Genomic DNA, 19,022 nt, shown 5'->3' with positions numbered 1-19,022 from the left:
TAACTGTGTTGACCGGTTTGTTTTTCGGAGAAAAAAAATAATAAAATACTGCGATCGTGTAATGTTGGAAGTTCTCTAAAATTGGTGATAAAGCTGTTATTTTTCAATGAATAATATGCAAATGCTTTCATAATATTTCGATATGGCTGTGATTCGATCATGGGATAGGAGATTATCATTAACTTTAGCATTAGCACTGTGTATAATCTGTGATTGTGTGATTTGTTTAGGTGATGTGATTTATGCAATTAACGCAGGTGGTGAATCTCATGTTGATTCAGACGGTATACATTATCGAAGAGATCCATTACATGGTAGAATCGGAACTGCGTCTGATTACGGAAAACAATTAATTATCAGCAGAGTCCCAAGAACGGACCAAATATTATATCAGACGGAGAGATATCACCATGCAACGTTTGGTTATGAAATTCCTGTTAATCGTGACGGAGATTATGTTTTAGTGCTGAAATTTTGTGAGGTTTACTTTTCATCACCAGGGATGAAGGTATTAAAATCATCAACACCAGATTTGTAATGCATTTAAAATGCAGTCAACCTTTTTTTCAAATGTTTGTCTAATTAAAAAATACAGTCACAGGTATTTTTGCGGGCTAAAAAACAGGTAATTTTGTAGGCAAAAAATATTATTCCCAGGACAGTGTAAATAAACTATGGAAAAAACCTATTGGAATAGTGTTGCATTGAATCAAACAATAACATAACTAACAGGGTGTGTAGCGTTTTTAAAAAGTGCATAAAGGTGCTTATTTTTGATTTACGTTTTTAAAAAGCCTTATTTATCTATCTTTTAAAAAGAGATTTTTCTTTGCTGTGTCGATTTTTATTCTAAATTACAAAAAATGCATAATTTTCACAATTTTCTCTTCAATATTTATCAGAAACTAGTTATTTTATCTTGATTATGTAAAGATTTTAAATTTAATTGATTTTACGTATATAAATGAAGAACTTAAAACGATAGAAAAAAAAATATTTTTATTACTGCACAGATCCTATTAATGATTTTTTTGGAAAGTGATAAAAAATATTTTTCAGTGCTTATTTTTTGTTGAAAAATCTGGCTATGCACCCTGAATAATAAACTAAAATATTTTAGGTTTGTATTTTGCTGTAAAGCAATCTTATATATTTTGCCTTGGATATTTTATTGGGGATATTCCATATCCTTATTTGTCGACTACAATCGCCAAATAGATTTTAAACTTACGAATTACACCTTTTCAGTTGGTCCATTTCTGTGATGTTTTTTTTTTTTTTTTAGTTTCTTATGGGCCGCTGCCCGAAAGTTGTCAAGATTTGGCTATTAAGATCAGGATACGAAAATCTCTCCATTTTATTATTTAATTTATAAATTTTTGAATATAATATTTATTCAATTGTATTGTAATAGAAATAATTTTAAATCTCACTAAAACATATTTCAAGTTAACATTAAATATTTCCGAAGAAATCCATTTTTTTTATGCACCAAAAGTTTGATACCTTTCTATTTTTAAAATTAGTTAAAATATTTATTTTTTATAAGGTTGCGTATAGTAACAGGGATCTGTCTAGGCCAAATTTACTGCCATTTAGCGGTATCTTCACTAATTCAACTTTAGGAAAAACAATAGTTTCACAAAATACTTTCTTAAAATTTTATTTTTGTATCCTGTAAAAAAACGATAAATTCATATTTTTACCATATTTTTGTGTTAAATTATTAATTTTCACAAATTATGTCTAAATTTTCACAAAATAGGTACCTCTCAGAAAAACCTAGACAGATCCCTACCCTGAGTTAATGAAATCTGCCGTAGTAACCGAAATTTTCAAAACTCTGGACTAATATTTTTATAGCTTTTCATTTCCTCTTGTTAAAAATAGTCTAGTGTGTGTATTGTACCAAAAAAATTCTTGATTTTATTATTTTTTTATAAAGTGTAGTCTTTGTTATTTTGTACCACTTCAAAGCCTGCTAATGAAATATAGACATTTTTACCTTTTTCACTCACTGTAGAATACAGATTAATATTAGATAGTCACGGAAACCTCCCTTCACATTTGCCTAATTTGAGAAACATTAGTTAAATGTAGGAACAAAATGTAGTAATTTAAAAATAAATTCACAGATGCACTATTATTGAATTATTTACTGAAGCAATTATAGTCATTAAAAATTCATCACTGAACTAGACGTATTTTCACCCATTGTTTTCTAGCAAAAATAGGAAGAAAAAACAGTTTCTTATTCAGTGAGAAAGGTATTATTATAAGGTGAAAATTTCCGAACTATGAAACCAGAGTCGCCACTCCACGAAGGAAACCTGGAAAATAAAAGGAATTAAAAAATTGTCTAAAATAAGTGAGAGTTTTGAATTTTTCTTTATGAACTGAGAAAATACAGGGAATTTTTATTTTATCTTTTACAAAGTGTTGAACACTCAAAGTGCAAATTATGGATTATTTAAATATAGTTTAGCTATACTATACTACTTCATTTGCTGCATTAATATTTTTTCCTATATGTTGAACTGTTCTTTAAGTTTTTCCAACAATTAAATTTAGTAATAGGCATAATAATATAGCTCACACATTTGTACAGTTATTTTGTGTTTCCTCTTGATATATTGTGTATAATATATACAGGGAAAGCACAGGGATCTTTTTTTTCTAGATTTGAGTTGCAACTGTGGAAACAGTTAATTAAGGGATTCATATATGCCCTGTGGCAGGATTTTTTCTGGCTTTTTGTAAAATACCTTTCCAGTACTAATATCTTTCTGCTCGATACTTTTAATAATAACAAATACACCTGTTACTAATTTAAAGTAACAAAAGAGTCAACTTCAAAAAAGAAAACTTTTCAGATAAAATACTTTAAAAAAAATTTAAGTAAGTACCTAATATTATTTTTATTCTAATATTAAGGACAATATTCTCCCATTTTGTTGGGAGAAAACACACTAATTATTTCCTTTTTCGCATTTTGTATATCATCACATTAAAAAAAATCGTGAAATCTGTAGCTATAACTACTGGGGAGGGGAGTATTGACAGCGAAATCACGCAAGTTGGACTCTTCAAAAAGGGTGTGTGTTTTCATTTTAAGAATTGGTTGTTGTAATAAATTATATTGTATTACAAATATTGGATTTTAAAAACTATGTGAAAATCAATAGTAATAAATGCATTAAAAAATAGAATTCATCAGAAAAGAAAACTAAATTTTTTACTTCTTTGTTTTTCATTATTCTCAAATGAGAATCAAAAAATCATAAGCATTTTTTCCCACTCAGATGCGTGAGATAGGCATCTTTTGAATATAATTCTGAAGATAAGATAAAATGTGTCGATAATTTCCGCAGGAAAAAAAAAAATTATTTTACTTCACAAAGGAAAAATCTTTCTACAAGAAAAGTTTTTTACTTAACTTACATTTAAAAAAAAATGAAAAATGCTGAATATTATGTAGAAAGAACATAAGACATATCAGTATATAAAAAATTATATACTGATATTTCTGACTAAAATATTTAATAACTTACTTATTTGTCACTGAATAAATAGTTGTTTTTATTCAAGCTTAATGATATATTGCAGGTATTTGATGTGACACTGAATGGTGTGCATACTGTTGTGTCTGATTTAGATATCTTTGCTAAAGTGGGAAAAGGAGTTGCACATGATGAACTTATACCATTCACTGTGAAAGGAAATAAGCTTATAGTTAATGAAGAAGAGTCAGAACATGATGGAAAAATAAGAGTTGAATTCATTAAGGTGAGAATTTATGTAATTTTAAATCTCTCTGAAGGTTTAGTTTGTCTAAAGTAAGAACTCCTCTAGCTGTCTGTCCCCTGACTGTGGTGAAGAGGTATAGGGGTATGGGATCATTGTTTAGGACAGGTTTTGTCTTGGATCAACGAGATCTTTTTCTTTGATCTATTGTGTTAGCCCCAAAGTGAAGAAAAGCTGCCCTCCCTGAAATGTGCTATTCTTGTTTCCATGGCAGCAGACTTTGTGATGGGCGGAGTTTTTAACATAGACAAACTATACATACTCCAACTAATTTCTTGTTAATATGGTCTTTCATATATTGGACAAACTAAGTTCACCGTTAAATTTTTACTTTAGGAAAATTTGTCCAAAATCAGGATATTCAACAATCTTCCATGATCATACATAGTTGATATTCTAATCTTAGATTTTTTTTCTGCTGAAATCCTTCAACATTGTTCTCTATCTTCTGATCTTGATTATTGGGGATCTTTCCGTATTTTGAAAATTCTAATAATTCAGTTGATGATTTTTCTAGTCATCAATCCTTCCCCAGTGTTCAAAAATCTATTCTAATTTAAGTTTGACATCTTGTGCACTTGTCCAACTCCCTCGCACCTGTTTCTTTCTCCCTTTCATTATCTTATTCAAGCTTACTCCTCACCCCTTTCCGATTAAACCACATAACCCATGTTTATTTGTCACTTTTCTACCATCATTTTGTGCTTAGACACTGGGGAAGGTTCTTATTCTGTGGATGTTCAGGCTTTACTTTATTCCATTTGAAAATGCGACTGGGAAACTCTCAGAGAATTTGTGAATACTTTGGCACCACCCTTCAGTGCTGAGGACTAAAATGAACTGATTTTCCATTCTCCAATAAATATTTATTTTCAATTCGTTTTTCAAATTAAGTTTTCATTTGCAAATTATTTTTTCCTTTTTCTTTAAAAAATAATTTAACAATTATTTTATGTTAAAAGAAATAAATACTTTTATGACTTTTTATGAAAACATTGTTGTTTTTCATAATTATTGCAAGATCAAGTAATGATGACGCCACAATGAAAGAATAGGATTGACAGAATTTCAATTAATATTGTTGGTTCTGTGTAATGTATCTACCACTACAAATACACATTTCCAATTCACAAGTATGTAAGACATGTTAACACGATTCTATGTAAGGGAACCTTTTCATAGATGAAGATTGACATTGTCGAAAACAACTCTCCCCACATTGGTGACCTGGACGTGCATAGAACATGCCTATCTTAACAGAAACTCCTACTTCGATTTGAACATGCCTACTTTAATGGATAGTCCCCATTGAACAGTTGACTTGTGACTGTGGCATTATCCACCTCCTGACGCTGTTGCTACTCAATCTCGATCACACATTGTCGTCCTGTATACACTCGACTGCTAATGGCAGCACGAGAGCGACAACGGCTTTGAACTTAATACAGCTCTCACAATCAGCACTCAAAACTACGGTGATCTTAATGCAGCTCTCCTGGCTTCTCACTTAAACGGTAATGAATCAACTAGTGGAATCCCGTCCATCGAATTCTATCACAGATAAAATTCTGGTGGGGGATGTACTGTAGTGTAGTAACCACTACCAATAAACAATTCCAATTCACAAGTATATAAGACTCAATTCTGTGTAGGGGTACCTTTACATATATGAAGGTTGACATGGTCAATAACTACTTTCCCCACTATCTGCTTGAGTTTGTATTTTTCACCCTATTATTTTGAAATACTGGGCAAAGGTTATTTTTTAAAATATCAAATTTATAGATCTAGGACTAAGCATTGATGATGATCAAGTGTAAAATAAGTTGAAGTAAGAAGGGCTCTAAGAAAAAGAAATTCAGCAATTGGTTTAAAAAAATACACAAGGTTATTTTTTATTTATTCGCTTTTTGCTGAAAAATATATGGTTTTTTTAAAAAAAAATAATCATTGGTATGATAGGTGGGCCATTCTCATCGAAAGTAAGGCATAAATTTCTGAAAAATTCCTCTAAATTACGCTAGACTGTGTTAATTGGTCAAAAAATAAGTTCAGTCTTAAATTTTTCTATGAAATTTTTTTTAATGCTATTGTGAAACCTTAAGTTCGTAGGAAATTTGAAAATTCCTCTGGAAAATATTAAATTCTAGGGGGAAACTGCAGCTCTTTAAACCTTGAAAGTCTTCATGCTTTGAAATTCTTAAGAAATTTCTCAATTTGAATCACTTGTTTCTAATCCCGACTAAGTTTTTTTTAATTTATCATTCTGACTGATTAAAGATATAAGGGAAAAGTTTGTATAATCTCAACTGATTAATTTAGTACATTTCGCTTATTTTCTTGTTTAAGGTCATAATTTTGAAACAGATCAACAGATATTTTTAAAATTAATAAAAGAAAATATGAAGATTGTGTAAAAACAAATAAGTACTTATAAAATTTCAAAAAACTATTAACAATCAGAATTTTAGTTAAAATAATAAATTTTTAATACCTGATAAAAAAATTCTCTAATCCTTTTAATTTTATGTCATAAAAATTATTTTGTTATTATAGAAATATTAAAACACTTAAAATTCAATGCATTTCAGAGGTCTTAAAAACTTTTAAACATTTTAAAAACTTTTCAATTATGCTTATGTTCAAAAAGTGACATTAGAAAAATTTCCTAAACTTGTTCTGTTAATAAATTTATTATTCATTACTTGTTAAATATTTATTGTTCTCCATGCTACAGCTTATTTTAGTTAAATTGAAATATTATTTTTGGTGGATTTTAAAAAATTTAGATTTGAAAGGCAGACTATTAATTTTCATTTTCTTTTTTAACCTTTTTTTCCTTTTCCATTTTTGCTTTTAATTACTAAGCTACACTCATGCAGTGGTTAAAACTCGGAATTATCTATCATAGGGAAAAACTAAAGTTCTATCCTCAGTGACTGCTTGATACTATTGTAGCTTGTCTGAGAAGGAAAGGTGATTGTCACTCGAAGCTGACCACACTGCAGCCATTATTCTTTGTCACAAAATTATGTTGCTTTCACATCTATAGCTTGTTACAGCCTTAACAATTACTGGCTGTTGCAGGAATGCTTTTCTTTATTTATTTAAATGAAGAAATTGTGTGTCTCCATAGAAAGGGTTTTTCTATTGGCCTGAACTATGTATTTTCTTTTTCTTGTAAGATTCCTCCAATTGATTTTGTGATTAAAAAAAAAAAAAGGGCGCTGATAATCTAGACCAGGGATGGCGAACCAATGGCACGAGACACAATATTTTGGGCACGCCAACGATCACAATTGTTATTACACTATGAATTTTTATTACACAAATGTTATTACACTATGAAGCATATGAAACAATTAAATTAAAATTCACAAAAACGAACAAAATAAACAATTATTAATAAAAAAATTAACAATTAATGCTAATCTGCAACAACAGAAGTCACTCAGTTGTTACTTTAAGTTGTTTTAAGACATGGCAAAATGTTTTTGTTTTTTTTTCAATGTAAATAAAGAGTTTTGATTTGATAGTATTTAGTATTATTTTTCCAATAATCACGAAGTCAAAATTATTTGACGGCACGTTTTGACCTCATTGAACAATTTTTTTGGAAAAACTGGCACTTTGGTGTATAAAGGTTCGCCACCACTGATCTAGAGCATACTTGTCTGAAGTGCGGCCCAATTGCAAATCATGAAAGTATTTAAATTAATGTTTGCAATATTTTTTATATATAATCGATTCGCTTACATTTATTTTGAAATAAAAACATCTTAGAGCACAACAGTCAGGTTCTGGTCTACCCTTATTATTTTTAATATGAAAACCAGAACCTGACCGTTACGCCCATCTTAGTATGTCATGAGAATTTACGTTTCGAATTATGTGTGTGTCCACTCGACAGCGAATTTTTTTAAGAATTACAATATTTGTTTGCGGTATATTGCATTGTATTTTGATTTCCTAATTCTTGAATCAAATTCAGCTTCCGGCAGTACCTATATTTGTGAACAATTATTTTCAAGAATGAAGCATACAAAAAAAAAAGTCACACAAAGATCGCTGACAAACATCGTGAAAATGCATTAAGAATTGCAACCTTGTCTGCTGAACTCGATATCGATTTGCTTGTTCAACAAAAGCAAATTTATCCATCGAATTAACTTGAATTTTTTCCATTTTTATGAAATCAAAACTAAATTAAACGAAACTTTTACAAATTTTTAAAATAAATATGTACCTATAGTTCATATTTTCTAATATGAATTATATATCTATATATATTATGATATGATATATATATAGTCCTTATATAATATGAATATGAATTTCTAGTATCTAATTCAAATTTTAAAAAATTAATAGTAAAACTATGTTAATTTATTTTAATAAAACTACATAGAGTTAATTTTTATTTCAATTTTTTGAAAAAGTATTGTATGTGACCCAGCAAATTTTTTCTCTTTGCTATGTAGCCCTCAAACGGTCATGGTTTTGACACCCATGCTGTAGACTGTTTAGGACGGTAGATAGTCTGGTTAATAAATAATCCAGATTGGACAATTTGAAAACAGTATAGCAACAATATACTATTGCAATGTTTCTTAAATATAAAACTAGCAATTGTAGTTGTTTAAAAAATGTTACATACACACATTGTACTTCCAATGGATTTTTTTTTAAAAAAAAGCACTTTTTTGACTGACTTAAGACAATCTGAAGGTAAAGATGTATTTTCATAAATAAAAAATACAAAACATTTTTAACAAAATATATGGGGAAAAATACTTGATCCTTGAATTATCCAGTTTATTGGGCAATTAGGTTGATCAGAGTGCAGTTAATATGCACTCTACTACAAAATATTAGGCTAATTTGCTTTTTCAATTCCTTATATATATTTATATATATATTAATTTATGAACTTTTTTATTTTAGTATTAAAGTGTGTAAAGTTGCCAATCTGCAAGATTCTGTGGTCCAAAAATGGCCTAAGGGCCTTTTGTTATGCATTATTTGTGTGGAATTATTATTCAATGAATTTAAGTTCTACTCAATGAATAAATGAGTAAAAAAATTCTTTTTTTTTTCTAGGGTTACAGGGATAATCCTAAAATTAATGCTATCTTCGTTATTCGAGGAACATTGACGGGTAAGGTTTCTTTTTAGTGCACATTTCTTATATTATTGTATAAATTTCCTCAAAGACTTTTATGTTTAATAAGCTCATTGTAATCCTAATTTATCACTGTTTTTGTGAAATTTTATTTTTAAACAAATTAAATCAATTCAAAGATGTTTGTATTCCTGTTGTACAGAGATGATTCTGACCGCGATCCAGAAGTTTCAAGAAATTATCGATCACATTTATGCATAAAAATTCTTGTATATTTTATTTAAAAATATTAGAACTAGAATTTATACTTGGCATCTCTTTCATTTCTAAATATTTTTTTTCGTAGAATAATAAATGTGATTAGAGGTAAAAGTAAACATATACATAATCATTCATTTAAATTATGCTGCATATAATTTATTTAGAATTTCATGTTTTGAAAATGTCATTGACATAAATTTATAATGATATTAATTTTTTGAAATGTGTCGTTAATGGCTTTACTCAAGAAATTTTCAGGATTTTTGAGTTGGGCTCACAATCATGCCAGATTTTTCACTGGGAATCCAAGGTTTTCTTAATTCTCCTTTTGGGTTTTAAAACTAGGAATAGTGCACGTAATATTGCTCCTAATTTGAGGAATTTTGCAGATCTCAAGACTGTTGATTCTTTGACTTCTCCGATTCAGAAACATATCCCGATGAATTTTTTACAGAGCTTCATAAATATAAATTCTTAAATTTTGCACATTCTTGTTAACGATGTGCTTAATCCCTCGCTTAGCCTTTTATCCTTAAATCCTTTTTTTTTCTACGTGACTCTCATTTCTCGTGCTTTATAGAATTTTTATTTATTTATTGTTAAATGCAGTATATAACTACAAGTTAATATTTAATGCTTTGCATAATGTTTCTGAAATGCTCTGTGACAGTAAAAAGTTTGAGAACTGCTGACATAGTACAAAAAGAGTTGCTGATTGTTGCGATGAAAATATTTATTGTTAAACTTCTCTACCTGAGTTATTTATTTATCACCCTGTATTAGTTTAAATTCAAACTATTCTTTGTGCTGCCTAACATTTTCAAAAATTGCTTAAAGGTACTAATAAAGGTTTTGTAAAAGCCCTTACAGGTGCTTTTTTATTGGGTATTTTTAAAAAGTTTCCCTTTTCAAAAATGAGAATCATTTCTTTGTCGATTTTTGCCATGCATTATGCAAAAGCGCGCTTTTCACATTGTTCAGTTCAACGCTATAACAATTCATTCAACCACAATCCATTTTGGCTTACATTCCGTCCATGGCGTGTGAAACCGAAAATCTTTTTGCATGTGTGGTTAAGTACTTTAGATTCTGCAGGTGCTGGTTTGAGCTGGGTTTGGTGAGATCATTGTACCTGCATGGTGCAACTTTGCTACATTTTGCATGATATTCTCGATTTCAGGCTTCATTTTCCATCCTCTGACATTGAACGAAAAATCTCTTGATCATTTTGTAATAGTTAATATAATCAAGAAAATAGTTCTTTGTCAGAAACTAGTTATTTTATCATGATCATGTAAAGTCTTTGAAAATTATTAATGTGTATAGCGCTTAAAAATATTTTTAGGGCTTAAAAAGTACTTAAAAGGTGCTTATTTTTTGTTGGAAGATTTGGCTGTGCGCTCTGTTCTTATAATTCTTATCTTAACATTTGTGCTGGTTATTTGTAGTTTCTTCTATTTTCTCTGGTGTTTTGGAAGGGAAAAAAATGTATTAAGTGTAAATCTATACTTTTGACTGCTATAATGGAGACACGTGTATACAATGGTGGTGATTCTCCAATTTTGCTGATACTTCTTTATTATTTGTTGTAATCAGGGATCTGTCCAGACATTTTGTAAAAGGTCCTGTTTTTGTAAAATTGTGAAAAAATTACTCATAGTTTGCGAATATAAAATAAACGTTGAGTCACATTCTTTCAATCCTGATTTTGTGAATTTGTGCAAATAGGGTCCTGTTATTGCAAAAAACTTTTTCAAGGAGTTTTTAAAGTGTAAATAAATACGAAGATAATGCTCAAATGTGTACAATTATAATTTTTAAAAAAATTTAATTTTCAAAAATAAACAGCAATTGCTGCAACTAAATTAGAGATGCAACATACAAATATTTGGCATTTAGCCTATACTGCTGAATGGGGAGTATTCATTTCAGACAAATAAAGGAAGAAGCGTCTGCCGAAGTCAAAACTTAGTTCGTTTACATCTGTCTTTCTTCCCCCCGGGAAGGATTTATTCAATTAACAAAACAATAATGAAGATAAACAAATTTGTGAGGGGTCCGTCCGATTAAAAGATAAATTATTTTGTGAAGGTTCCGTGTTTATGAAAAGATATTTTGTGAAGGGTCCGTTTTTATGAAAAGATGTTTTGTGACAACAAAGCCAAATTTCTTCTAAACAGACCCCTGGTAATACAAATAAAAAGTGTGCACACAAAAAAAAAAGTTAAAAAAGAAAATATCAAGCAGATATTGTAATCATGATTTATGCAAGGTAGAAGAAAGTCAGTGTTTATTTAGTTATATGCATGCTACTCTCAAAGAGAAAAGTCACTGTAGCGCAAAGATTAGCAATACTTTGTATGAATGTAGTTCTATTAATATTTCTCTTATGTCCATAATGTGCATGCATTTATATATATATATACTTTTTTTGTCAGGAATAATAAAAAATATTAAATAGTTAACTGCTGTGTGCAGATACTTTATCTTACTGTGGAATACTCCTTTTTAGATGTTCCAGAGTTGCCTTCAACAGCCCCAGAAGAAAAGGAAGAAGAAGAAGAGGATGTACGACAAGAAAAAAAATCCTCCCCCGTTCGTCATCCATCTGGTCCTAGAAGTCCGAATCCCTACGACACGGAGGACTCTAGTACAATGTTACCTATAATCATTGCCATTGGTGCCTTTCTGCCACTATTATTTTGCCTGTGCCGGTTATGATTTGCTTTTTTAGGAAACAAATTTCTCAGTATTTTGTGTGCCATTACCTCATCTTTGTACACAATGCCATTACATATTTGTACAACAATTCTTAGTACAAAACTCTGTTAAGTAATAGCTTTTAAGTTAAGCTCAGTGATGGCTGTTACTTTAAATCAAAATTTAGACTTCTGATATTTCCTAATTAATTTACTTGATTTTATCCTCTGACTGTTAAGTGTAGAATAATAGGATCTCCATAGTAGGGGTGCACAACCTTTTTGGGAAAGCTTTTAGCAGCAACAATGATTTTATTTTTATATTGATTAATAATTACTTGATTATTTCTGGATATGATAATGGGTCAGGGAGTTTTATTTTAGAAACTCTCGAACTAAAAAAAACTCTAGGAAATTCCTGCATCATATCTGGAAAATAACCAGTCTTAGAATTGCCAGTGACAGTAATCTGTTATTGGGATTCAAGTTAAATAATTCTGACATCTATTACAATCATTTCATGAAATTCCACTTTTTAGTAATGCTTTTCCCTGTTTCCATTCTCACTCTATTTTATGTTTTTGCTCGCACAGTCTAATATTTGACATTATAAATGAAAAAAAATCAAAGTTTTCTGAAGAAAAATTATAGAGTATAGATAAAATATGGTATGGATTTTCATTTCTGTAAAAGTCAGGAAAAAAAATTTTCTAAAATTGAGTGGGAACCCTGTAATAACTTAATAGTAAAAAATATCAAAGCTATGCATAATATTTTTGTATTAAAAACATTTTAAGCATTTCACGCTTAGTCTTCTATGTGAAATTTTTTTTTTTTTATTATGGTAGGGTTTTAATTTTTTATGGGGAAAAATTAACTAAATAACTAGGAACCCACTCCTTGGCTATCCAAAGGCTGCGGCTTCCCTCCCCTACTATGTAGAACATAATTATAGAATATGCAATACCTGAAATAATGTCATGAATACTGATGATTTACGTCTCGTGATTAGAAAACTACTGTGTCAATTTGCAGGATTAATTAGAAAGCAAACGGGGGGAATTCATATACAGTGAACTTTCACTACTACAATATCTAATATTATAATTATGTTTCCTGACAAACTTGCTTAATGTTATCCACCTATCAATATTGGGATATTCTCTGAAGCAATAAACCTTTGTAAAATGATTTTTTTTTTCCCCTTCAAATTTCAACCTTATTTTCCTTATTTATTATATGTTTTCAAATAATGTAAAAAATCTTTTTGCCATTTTTTTTCTAGTTTTTTCTAACTAGAGAAGTCTTGATGCTGATTATGTACTTATCTTATTTCTTTTCCCCACAACCTTTGTATTCCGATTTCAATACTCCATCTTGATGTGTACATAGACCACCCCAAGACCTTCCATTCTTAGAAATGGCTTCTTTATCTCTTAATAAGTCACAGGTGTAACATTTCTATCTGATTTCATATTTAACCATGATTACCACTCAGCAAATTAATTTTTATATAGTATAGTTAATACCTATATAACATTAAAATTGGAAGAAAAAAAATCTTATTGTGTCCCCAAAGTATGTAGGCTCTAGATATAACAATACATTTATTGGGTCCCCAAAATATTGTTGCAGCGAGGTTTTACTGTATAAGTTAAATTAAGGTCATTGGTTACCACATTCTGTTATATTTGAAACAATAGTTTTCTTGATCAAAAAGGATAGATTCAATTATTTGACATTGTTTTATGTTTACTCCGTAATTATCTTTTACCTACATTTAATAGCCATTGTTGAATTAAAATACCAAGGAAATTGTTTTATTAATTGATTATTTTCTGTTTCAGATTTCAAAATTTGTATTGTGTTGAGTGTACAAAGTGACTTAAACGGTATTAAAATTATTTATAAATTCAGGGATGTCAACTATTTTTGCCCCTTAATATGATTCAACTATTTTAAGTGAGCCTTGTTTTTTTATACTTTTTAGCTGTGTGTATATTATTATTAGTTTTGTTCAAAGCAATGTTTATTGATATTTCATTAGCATGTTAAATGTCTATTGTGATAATAACAAGCAATAATAGTAGACAGATACTTTCTAGATGTTACATTACAGTTATGTAACAGATTTCATTATGTGACACAAATGGACCAATTAGATATTTTATTTTATACTTGAAAGCTATGGAGGATTATCGTTAATAATGGGTGGTGTTTTCTACACTAGGGTGCGCTGCAATCTCTTTACTGCTTATAATTCCCTGTTACTATTTCCGGTGTATTTTGAAGCCATTTGGCTCACAACGTGATCATTGTATTTTGAGACTTCCTTGAGTAGTATTTCTTGTATACATGTATTTTTTGCCTGATTTATTATTTGTGTTTAAAAAAGAGAGAATCGTCATTTGAAGATTTGTCATTTCAAGACATAAGAATAGTCATTTGGGAAAAAAGAATTGTTATAAAGCATTTCTTACTTTCTCAACTATATATCTACTTGGAAACTTAATCCCGAATGATAATTTGTAAAATAAACTTAATCTTGATGCTTGAACAATATGCTAACACTGGCATATGATGTTGCATCATGGTGCGTAGTGTTTTTAAAAATCTCTTAAAGGTCCTTATTTTCGATTTTTCTTTATTTAAAAGCCCTTAAAGGTGCTTTTTTCATTGGGTGGTTCTAAAAAGTGCTTTACTTTCCCTTTTCGGAAATGAGATTTTTTTCTTGGCCATGTCGATTTTCGCCGCGTATTATGCAAAAGTGTGCTTTTCACTTTGTTCTATTCAATGTTTTCACAATTCATTCCACCACAACCCATTTCGGCTTACGGTCTGTCCATAGCGCATGAAAGCACCAATCCTTTTGCATGTTTGGTAAAATACTTGCAGGTCAGCTGGTTTCGGTGAGATTATTGCACTCTCATGTGCAACTCTGCTGCATTTTGTAAGATATTCTCAATTCCAGACTTACTTTTCCACCATCTGATATCAAACCAAAAAATCTCTTGATCATTTTATGATGGCTAATATAATCAAGAAAAGAGTACTTTGTCAAAAACTAGTTAATTTATCTTGATCATTTAAAGTCTTAGAAAATTATTTTGTTTATGTATATGTATGGTTATGTAGTGCTTAAAAATATTTTTGAGGGCTTAAAAAGTTCTTATTTTTGTTGAAAGATTTGGCCCTGTGTATGGCTTGCAACAGGAATGAACAATAATAAACAAGTAAAAAGAGGCCAAATCAGAACTGCCAAAAAAGCGAGTTCTTTCTAAATCTTGCAACCATGTCACCTTTTTTAACACTACATTTGTAAATAACTAAAATAAATTTTCACTTCAGGCTCACCAGAATTGCTTATCTTACGAAATACAGCAGATTCGAACTCAGAAATTACATTATTTATTACTTTTATTAAAAACAAAATTATCAGTTTGAAAACGTCGCCCATCAGAGTAGGGCAGCTGTATGCTTTTTAACCCGAAGTAGAACAGCTCACGATTGTTGTTTTTTACATTTATATTAAAAACACCATCCATATAAAATAATCAATCAATGAAGATTGAGATTTATTTTATTGTTTGAAGGAAATAAAACTTGTTAAGTATAAAAAAGATATTTCATTTTGCACATTGTAATAACTAACATTACTATAATTATCTTCTTGCACTGGGAAAATTATTCTGCAGGTGCAGAAAATTTTTATATCAAGTTGACATCCCTATTACAAAAAATTATCGTAAAGAACTATTTTGTTTAAAATTTATTTCTTTTGTTGAATTGTAAAACTTATTTATTTCTGTAATTTGTGTAACATTATAAATGCTCATAAAATTAAGTACTGTCGTGTAGAAAATTCATAAACTTTTTCTAATTATATCCTGTTAAAATAATTAATTTTTTAAAAAAGACATATTGACTTTATAATTAAAATTAACTTCTACATTACTTGTAACATTTTTCACCTTAACCACTTTAGGCAAACTTCAAATAATAATGATAGTGTTGCTGCAATCATAAATTGTTCATTATTATGAATTTAAATTTTATTTTAAATTTAAATAAAAATAGATGTGAAAATGCATTTATTAATAAGTATAGAATTGTAAAAAAAAATTATATATTGCTCTGTTTTCTGTTCTTGTGGAGAAGGTGTTTTAACTAGTTATTTTCACATAAAATGGAAGCACATAAAAGAGTTAATTTTTGTAACTATTATGAAAATATATTGCTTAATTCATAGTATTTGCAAAAATCAATCGCTTCTATTGTTATCGCATTCTAATAGATAACGTAAATATTCAACTAAACCTTATTTTTATTTGTGCAAATATTTTGATGATACTTCAGTGTAACAAAACTGGAGGAAAAAAAAGTGTAGTTATTTTTGTTATTAGAATTTTTTTTTAAAAATTACAGACTGTTTGATTTAAACTTGTTGTTATGTGTGTTATTTTACTTTATGTTCGGTTATCAAATTATGAGATTTATCCATTTTAATTTGTTGTTTATTTGAATCTGTTATTCTTTTTAATATTTGCTCATGGTAAACCTTTTATTTATAATTCAGTTTGAATAGAAAAGCTCATAAGGGTTTGATTTAAAAGGTTACACGGATTTCACATGTTCCCAAGAAACACTTGATTATTAATTTTTTATCATATGTTATTCTGGTGTCAAGAATATATTCCAAAATCAATCAGAATCACTGTCTTATTTAAATTTTGCTCACTTCTTCTTCATACATTTAAATAAGGTTTTCTTTTTTGATTCAAGACATCAAAATAACTTATTATCAGTATACTACTTGCCCTTATACTATATCCTATGGAATAACTTATTTCCACTATATCCTATGGAATTCTTAGAAATTTATATAAATTAATACATTATTGGCAAACAAATTTTCACAGAAGTCACTTTTTTACGGAGGTAAAATTCATTAAGTCCATAAAGAAAAAAAATCGGCACTAGTTGATTTTGTAAGACCTGATGTCCTGCGTTACTTTTTGTGGAAAATTCTTTTTGATAAAAAAATTATGAATTAAGAGAAGGCTATATCACGGAGGAAACTTTTCTTTGCAAATTCTAATTTACTTCCATAGTAAAGAAAACATAGTGCGTAGCACTTTTAAAAAGTGCTTAATTTTCCCGTTTCGAAAATAAGAATTTTTTTTTTCTTTACCATGTCGATTTTCGCTGTGTATTATGCAAAAGTGTGGTTTTCACATTATTCTATTCAACGCTTTCACAATTCATTCCACCAACATCCATTTCGGCTTAACCTCGGTTCTCCTTAACGTATGGTAGCGCTACTCATGTTACATATTTGATGAAATACTTGGGAGTCCGCACGTGCGTCTACTGAGGTGGGTTCGATAAGATTATTGCACTTTTATGTGCAACTTTGCTGCATTTTGCAAAATATTCTCAATTTCAGTCTTCATTTTCCACCCTCTGAAATCGAGCCCCAAAAGTCTCGATCTTTTTATGGTGGATAATATATTCAAGAAAAAGAGTTCTTTGTCAAAAACTAGTTATTTTATCATGATCATGTAAAGTTTTAGAAAATTATTTTGCTAATTTATATAGTGCTTAAATATATTTTTTAAGTGCTAAAAAGGTGCTTTTTTTTTGGTTGTAATATTTGGCTACGCACCCGTAGGGAAATAAGTTTAGGCAAACATAGAATAAGCCTTACGTTTGAATTGGTGGAGAGAAAAAAAAATTAAAATATCATAATGCAAAGTGTAATCCTGATTTTGTTTTTATTTTTAAATTTTGTTTTCAGTATTTGAATGACTTACTCTAGGTTTGTCTGGATTCATTTCTTCTATATTTTAAATTACTTTTGAAGATGAGAATTTGTGATAGAAAGCTTCTCTCTTAGTACAGCATCCTCTTTTGCCATTTTGTCTGCTCCAAATTTTGCTTCTATAGCATAGAGGGCCAAGGCCCACCATGCCCATCTATGTAAGAAACATTATGTCTGTATATCTATGTAAGAAATATTATTCTTTTATTACATACTTTTGTATTATTTTTTTTTTATACTCACCTCACTAGATGAAGTACTTTTGTCTATGAATATAATTGCACTTTTGAAAACACTTTTTGTAGAATGAATAAATTTTTCTTATTATAAGTACAGTCAGTTTTTAAGTAATTATTTTTATCCAGTTTCCACTCTTAAATGATGTTATATCATGATGAAAGTAAAATATATTGATCATTTTGCTTTCATCCTATTTCAAAGTGTGAGCGATCATTTGAAAGAATAATGGTGCTAAAATTCTGTTTACCCTAGGCTTTCTCTCACCAAGTTTGGTGCTTAAAGCATTATACCATCAATTATAGTAAAATTCAGTTGTTTCCAAACTTAAGGTACCCCTTGTCATATGTTTTTCCTTGTGGTACCCCCCCCACCCCAGTTAACTTAGAATTTTCATATGAACACTTTTATTTTGTTATCATTTTGCATCATATGTAAAAAACAAAATTATTTTTTTAATTTGAACTTAGAGGAATGATATTGTGTTTTTAGACTTAAATATTAAAAATAAGAAACAGTAACTCCAAAACTGCTATTTGAATTTACTGTATCAAACTCTAAACATGAACGTCATCGAATTCGCTTATTCGAACACAATGAAAATTTGTTTGTTATTGTAATAATAAGTTGGACCTTTTTTTTCGTGATATTTTAAAAACTTGTTTATGTGAACTTTTTAATACTCAGTTCTTCATCTGTAAACAGAATAATCTAGTCAAACTGGTGAAATAAAATAAATGTATTTAAATTACTATAAAATTACATTATATTTCAGTATTTTTTTTTCCATTGTTTTATTAGTAAAGTGCTTTATTCCAATGATCAGTATTATGAGTGATGTTTTCAGATTTGTCTTTCATATTAATTCATTCCATATGTTAACATAATGGCAGAACACATTGGCAAAACAGAAACCAACAAGGCCAACAAGAAATTTGAAAAATATATTTCAACAAATTTATATAATGAAATTTAGATGATATGTTATTAGCCGGTGAAGAATGTTAGGAAAATAAAATGATGTAAGAAATTTATTATTTCTTTAGAGCCCCATTGATATGAAGCAATAGAATATCTG

The 19,022-nt window shown here is 29.1% G+C and overlaps 1 protein-coding gene across 1 annotated transcript; it reads left to right on the top strand.

The window, feature by feature from the left end:
* Position 1: 1 nt before the first annotated feature.
* Positions 2 to 18,764, top strand: LOC107447301 (malectin-B). The gene is made up of 4 exons (XM_016062175.4): positions 2 to 508; positions 3,607 to 3,786; positions 8,905 to 8,962; positions 11,700 to 18,764. Exons 1-4 carry the CDS (start codon positions 143 to 145, stop codon positions 11,906 to 11,908), a joined length of 813 nt encoding a protein of 270 aa, XP_015917661.1. The 5' UTR covers positions 2 to 142; the 3' UTR covers positions 11,909 to 18,764.
* Positions 18,765 to 19,022: the final 258 nt, after the last annotated feature.

This window comes from Parasteatoda tepidariorum, chromosome 7 (assembly GCF_982258835.1).
Source record: "Parasteatoda tepidariorum strain Cologne lab strain chromosome 7, Ptep-v5.0, whole genome shotgun sequence".
Classification (NCBI taxonomy): Eukaryota; Metazoa; Arthropoda; class Arachnida; order Araneae; family Theridiidae; genus Parasteatoda; species Parasteatoda tepidariorum.
This window is presented reverse-complemented; position numbering and strand designations above follow the sequence as displayed.

Coding starts and splice junctions, on each gene's coding strand:
- LOC107447301 (XM_016062175.4), top strand. CDS start 143: ATGGCTGTGATTCGATCATGGGATAGGAGATTATCATTAACTTTAGCA. Junction 509..3,606: donor TTTCATCACCAGGGATGAAG/GTATTAAAATCA, acceptor GATATATTGCAG/GTATTTGATGTGACACTGAA. Junction 3,787..8,904: donor TAAGAGTTGAATTCATTAAG/GTGAGAATTTAT, acceptor TTTTTTTTCTAG/GGTTACAGGGATAATCCTAA.